Source organism: Sinocyclocheilus anshuiensis, unplaced genomic scaffold (genome assembly GCF_001515605.1).
Source record: "Sinocyclocheilus anshuiensis isolate Anshui unplaced genomic scaffold, SAMN03320099.WGS_v1.1 scaffold2210, whole genome shotgun sequence".
Taxonomy (NCBI): Eukaryota; Metazoa; Chordata; class Actinopteri; order Cypriniformes; family Cyprinidae; genus Sinocyclocheilus; species Sinocyclocheilus anshuiensis.
In genome coordinates, this window is record NW_015558698.1 from 108096 (window position 1) to 114974 (window position 6879).

Here is a 6879-nt window from a genome sequence, read left to right on the forward strand (position 1 = left end):
GATGTGAAAATACTAAATATTATTACATTATGTTATATATATATATATATATATATATATAAAATCTGCAGTACATATATACATACAAGGAATAAATACCTGAAATATATTTGATTTAGTTAACAGATAAACAAGGGAAAAAACAGGGCGACACGTAACGTAGCCTATATATTTTGTGACGCTTAATTTGTTCACAGAAAGGAAACTCAAATGGCAGAAAGCGACATCCTATTTGTTTTCTTTATTTTACAAAAGCACAATGTTTTGTTTTCATTGTGAGTGTACACAAATAAAAGTAGACCTTTTACGGTGATGCATTATTAATATGACAATAAATGACGGAGTGTTTTAAGTTGATTCTGCTGGTATAAGGAAACAGTTGAAGTGATTGCGCCGGCGCACACACACACACAAAACAACACATTTCATATCACTTGACAAAGCAGTTGGTACTATCAATATAAAATACAGTGAAATAAACATCAGCGCGCCCGCCTCTGTGTCAAGGCGACTGAAGTACAAAGCCTATAATTTACATAATAAATAATAGTTTAACATTCAGATACATCGCAAATATGGAAATATTATGGAATATATGGATTTGTGCCGAATGAGAGAGGTAGGATACACGAGCACAAAGCAGCATTTTGCAAACAGTTGAGTGCGCAAGCCTTTAAAGTATACTCCTTTGTCAGTGAGAGACGCGTTCAGAATCAGCACATGGTCACTGTCTAGTGGGCTTTGTTTTCAAGTGCGCAACTCATGGCGCTGTTCTTCTGCTGGCGGTTATCAAACAGCGTTGCATTACTGCGGGCGCCCACTTCTGGATTGGGGGTGAATTGCCTGTATTCGTTGTAAGGGCTCATGCACACCAAACGGAGACGTCCGCACAGTGACGGTTCGGTACGAATACATGCCAAGAGTCATTAGGGCCTTTCGCACCGCTTTAGTTCCAGAACTAAATGTACAGTACTAAAGTACTGGGACGATTTTGCGGGAACTATTTCCCAGTACCATTTAAAGGGTTGCATTCGCACCGACAGTGTGTACTAAGAAGTGACGTAAGCCGGTCGACAGCGACGTCATTAGTGCGCGGCGTTCAACATTTTCGTACGCGTTTGGCCAATCAATGTCTACTTACGTCACGATTAGTACCAGTTGTGCTGGTTAGACCCTGCTCCGGAGTAGGAGCTAATTTGGTTCTCGAAGAAGGCAGTCCGGTACTAAAATCACACCCAGTTCCGGCGGTGCGAACACGCCAAAAAGTGGGTAGTTCCACAATTAGTTCTGGTACTATGAAAAGGTTCCCACGGTGCGAAAGGCCCTATTCTCGCCTATTTTCAAGGACCATGGTGTTTTATTTTAAAGGGATCCCCGGGTATTAAGATATGTATAGCTTAATATAACGTAAATGATGTATCTTACTGAAATATGTAGTAGAAACCCCATGAAAGATGTATGTTATTTAAAAAAAATCAACATTGTTTTTGGACTATGTGGGGTGCCATTATTTGTTGTGCACAGTACATTCTGCATCGATAATGTCAAATGGTTGCACTCGGTGAGCTACTGGCGCTTTTTAACGCAACACAACTCGCAATTCACAACTCAGAAAATAAAATACTGATACGATACTACATTGTGTGGTTTTTGGTTGTAATTTTCAGTCGAAGGGCAACAAGAGAAGCGATGTAAGACTTCACTGCTTTCCTTGCAATAAGATGAGAAAAGAATGGGAAGATGCTGTGGATGAATAAAACTTCCTAAAGACCCGCTTCTTTGTTCTCTCCACTTTAGCCCTGATGCTTTTGAGGCTTTTAGTAGACCACAGCTACTGAAAGAGCTTACAGATGGCCCGAGACAAGAAACGCTAGATGCCATTCTGTTAGGATGTAAACATGCCGATGCTTGTCATGACGCCGCGGCCACTGGAGGAGTTTCTCAGCGTGGATTTCACTATATCCAGGGGCATTTAGACTCCTTGTGGGGAAAAATCGATGGAACGGCATTTGGTGTAAGCCTATGATTATATCCATCACCACCTCTTTTACCATCACAAGCTCTTTCAGTAGCTGTGGTCATCATATCAGTATTTTATTTTCCGAGTTGTGTTGTGGTAAAAATAGCAACAGGTAGCGGCAGTAGCTCACCAAGTGCAACCATTTTACATCATCAAAATAATGGTGCCCCCTATAGTCCAAAATATGGACCAAAATATGTTTTAAATAACATACATCTTTCATGGGTTTTCTACTACATATTTCAGTAAGAGACATGATTTACGTTATATTAAGCTACACATGTCTTAATACCCGGGGATCCCTTTAAGATTTAAAATTGTACCAAAATGTTCTTCTGAATTACATCTGGACTGCATCTATAATGTGAGGGAGTCGTGACAACTGAGGTGTGGATCCAAATGCAGGCTTTATTTAAAACATAGACAGGCAGGGTCGAACTCCAGCAAACAATATCATCCAAGGCAGAGGCAAAAGAGTAATCCACAAACAGGCAAAGGTCAGGCCAGGCAGCAAAAACACTCAGAAACCAGGCAAACAGTCCAAGATCAAAAACACAAAGGCAAGGCATTTAAACACGGGTACAAGGAAACAATAAACAGCGAGGTGTGTGTGTGTGTGTGTGTCAGTGCAATCTTTATAATCCTCCTAATATGAGACAGCTGAGAACTGAGATCTGATGAGTCCAGGCAAAGGATTATGGGAAATGGAGTCCGGGGTGAATGGCAAAGGTACAGGATAGTGCCCTCTAGCGGAGCTCGGGGTGGGGATTGCAACAGCATCACTATGGAAGAGTATTTACTGGTGTGTTGGTTTCTCTGCTGCAGTGAGGCTCGTGTCAGAGGGGTGCAGTTGCGATGGTGGCAGCCGCGGCACGAGGGCGCAGGGCATGATCAGTGGGCGCTGGACCATGTGGAAGTCATTCTGTGAGTACTCCTGCCTGCAGACATCAAACCAGCCTTATGATAATCATTTCTCCTTCACTCAGACATCAGTAAAATCTTTCAGAAAGCTGACACCTGTGAGAAAAGTGCTTAGAAGTGCTTGGATATGCTTAAATATTTACAAGGCAAGAAAATTATCCTATTAGGTTTATAATGAAGTATGCTCATTATTAATACTATAGTTTCTACATGGTGCTGCATTGCTGATAGACATTAAACACTCCCCTTTCTCATCCCACACACACACACACACACACACACACCTCTCACTCAAGGTCTGGTCTCTCTCTCTCTATCTCTCTCTCTCTCATCACTGCCCTCCACATGTTCACTGCACTCACCCGTCTGCCTCCACCATCCTGCGCTGTTCTGCAATAACCTTTCCCTTTCCTGACCTCCACTTAAATGTATGTTCCTCTTTGGCCCCGCTGTTTTCACTCCCAACATTCAACTCTGTTGGCACTGCATTCCCTCTGTTGCTCTGCTACTGCTGGCGCAGGTCAGGGTTCTTCCACCCCCAGACCTTTGTGCAAGCCAGCAACAGCCCTGTCCTGCATCTTATAACCTTTCCTCTCTTCTGTATTCTGCTCCCTATGGCATGGCTGTAGTGTCAGGTAAGTGCTTTGCTGTTCCCAGAATGCACCAGTGTTCCCTGCCTTTGGTCTTCCCTCATTGAGCCTTTCTTGTACATCACTGTAGACCTCATCACCCCATACAGGTGGAAAAATAAAGGAAACAGCACATGAAAAAGTTAACTAAAGTTAATAATAATTTAGGTAAATCAATTAAAATTGCAAATGCAGCACAGCACGTTCATTAGCAGTTAGCAATACATTGTCATCTTGAACATGCAACGGCTGTTAAATCAGTAGGACCATATTTCAAGAAGCACTGAAACTAAAGTTATAACAGTATGTCAATATACAGTTCTGTGCAAAAGTCAACATTTTTATTTTAAGATTATACTTTTTGCTTTAGTGTGCCATATTGTTTTTGCCCAGTACTGTGTGCATGTCAAACTGTCTGTTGTTTCCATTGTTGTTTTCCCCTGTATCCTACCCATCTAATCTAAAGACTCTTTCCTCTACACAACTGGGGGCTAATGTCTCCCAATACAGAGCTAACATTTCATTTTTGGTTTTATACAGTAATTAATCATATACTTGAAAATATTATGGTCAGGGACAGGTCAAATCAGTCATCCAGGTCACTGGCGGATGTGACAGGAATAACCCATCCTATATACAGCTGGAGTGTCAGAAACTAACTAAGCACAACACTGTATGCCAAAGGATGTACTCAAGCCAACATAAAGCAAAATAGTGTAGTAGTGAAATGAAAGACTCAGTGTACGCTCACTGGTCACTTTATCAGGTGCACCTTTCTAATTCTGGGTCGGACACTCTTTGGCCCCAGAATAGCCCGGAGTCATGATTGGCTGATTAGACACTTGCATTAGCATGCAGATGTACAGGTGTCCCTAAAAAGGCTACTGAGTGTATAAGACTGAACCCTTCTGGACATGACTCGAACATCCAAGGGAAAAAGTGAGAATGATGTAGATACGCTGAACAGGGTGAACAGATGACTTGAGAAAGAAGCCATTCTTTTCTGAACCTTAATTTACACAGTGATCACACTTGTCACCATCGGGGAGTCAGTTCCCACAATTCATGCGTCCTGTCGTGGTGTATTAAAGGAATAGTTCACCCAAAAATGAACATTTTGTCATCATTTACTCAACCTCATGTCATCCCAAACCTGTATGAGCTTCTCTCTTATGTTGGACACAAAAGAAGATATTTTGAAGAATTTTGACAAACCAAACAGTTGTTGGCAGCCATTGACTTCCATAGTAGGGAAAGAAATACTATGAAAGTCAATGGAGACCATCAACTGTTTAATTACCAGAATTCTTCAAAATATCTTCTTTTGTGTTCAACATAAGAGAGAAGCTCATACAGGTTTGGGACCACATGAGGGTGAGTAAATGATGACAAAATGTTCATTTTTGGGTGAACTATTCCTTTAATCTCATCTGTCATTATACAACTTGAAGCTTCCTGGAGGGGTGGAATGATTTTAATAAGATTAAAATGCAGTCAAACATTACATGTGTGTGCATGCTTGGTAAAGAGCCGGTTTCCCGTCCCAGGTCCCTTATTTGTGATTGTATTTGTCCATGATGCATTGCTAACTTTGTGTGTGGTGGCTGTATCTGCACTAGTCCAGAGACTCACAGATAAGCACAGATCCCTTTCACCGGTCCTTCATCCTCATCACAGCACCATCTCCCACCCTCCTGTCCCTTCATGCTTTGCAGACGCCCCGTCCTGTCCTGGCTGCGTTCCTGGCTCATTGGTCCCAACCTGACGCACAGAAGAGGCAATGACAGGCTAAGCAATAGCGACTCTCAGAATTTTTTCCACATTTTTTGACTTTGTCTGTCTGTCTGTCTGTCCTCCTCACAACCTCTCCCTCTTCTTACGTTTGGTCTCTTGATCTTTTTCCATCTGTCAGTCTTTCCTCAAGCTCCAACCTCAAGCACTACTCTATAGATGTCTTCACTCAAAACCAGATTGCTGTCTTTGTCTCTTACCAAACAATTACGATGCACTAGCTCCAAAAGACCATAAAGTGAAATGATGACAGCGTTTGAGGTTATGAGTGAATGATCGATTTGATTTTGTAGTTTGTGGATTCAGTGCTATGTGAATTCTTAATGAAGCCTAGCTACGAATTAGAACAGCGCATTGTTAAACCTGTCTGCTTTCCTCTTCACAGCACCCGTAAACAGAACTACATGATGAACTACTCCAGACAGACCGGTCTACACCACTACTACAGCAGGAAGAGGCGGGCCTTGCGGCAACAAACCTAAACGCTTCGAGAGAAAAACCTGCCACTCACACATTATTCTGCTGGCTACAATCTGCTTTCCCTGATGAGAAAACACCACGTCAGGTCACTTCTGTCAGCATCTGGCCATACTCTCTCATCTGAACGGTACATTGGACCATCTAGTCCCATTTCTAGCCAATCAATGCCTTCCCAGAGCAGTGTGATGGGAAAGACAAGCACCTAAATGTGGCGTTTTTGTATACTTATCTATGAACTATTGGGTTTCCTACTTCTGTTTATTATAACCTTGTTTGAATTCTCCCTACTCTATAGATGTCTTCACTCAAAACCAGATTGCTGTCTTTGTCTCTTACCAAACAATTACGATGCACTAGCTCCAAAAGACCATGAAATGAAACGATGACAGTGTTTGAGGTTACGAGTGAACGATCTGTTTGATTCTGTAGTTTGTGGATTCAGTGCTATGTGAATTCTAAAAGAATCCTAGTTACGAATTAGAATAGCGATTGCGCACGAGAACTCTTTCCTGGAATTGTTAAACCTGTCTGCTTTCCTCTTCACAGCACCCGTAAACAGAACTACATGATGAACTACTCCAGACAGACCGGTCTACACCACTACTACAGCAGGAAGAGGCGGGCCTTGCGGCAACAAACCTAAACGCTTCGAGAGAAAAACCTGCTGCTCACACGTTATTCTGCTGGCTACAATCCGCTTTCCCTGATGAGAAAACACCACGTCAGGTCACTTCTGTCAGCATCTGGCCATACTCTCTCATCTGAACGGTACATTGGACCATCTAGTCCCATTTCTAGCCAATCAATGCCTTCCCAGAGCAGTGTGATGGGAAAGACAAGCACCTAAATGTGGCGTTTTTGTATACTTATCTATGAACTATTGGGTTTCCTAATTCTGTTTATTATAACCTTGTTTGAATTCTCCTGATGTGAACGACTACAAAGCTCTCCTGCTCTCACCTCACTTTCTACCACACTGTGAAGTTATTCTGATGGTTATGATGATCATTACTAGTGCTGATAAAGTTCTGAAGAGGA

At 42.2% G+C, this 6879-nt stretch overlaps 1 protein-coding gene across 1 annotated transcript in view; it reads left to right on the forward strand.

Annotated features, from left to right (window-relative positions):
- LOC107681433 (reelin-like) overlaps positions 1 to 6117 on the forward strand; it is a 112127-nt gene extending 106010 nt beyond the window's left edge. Inside the window, 3 exon segments of the mRNA XM_016477736.1 lie at positions 2846 to 2944; positions 3571 to 3576; positions 5747 to 6117. Coding sequence (XP_016333222.1) covers positions 2846 to 2944; positions 3571 to 3576; positions 5747 to 5843 — 202 coding nt within the window. The 3' untranslated portion in view covers positions 5844 to 6117.
- The last annotated feature ends 762 nt before the right edge of the window (positions 6118 to 6879 follow it).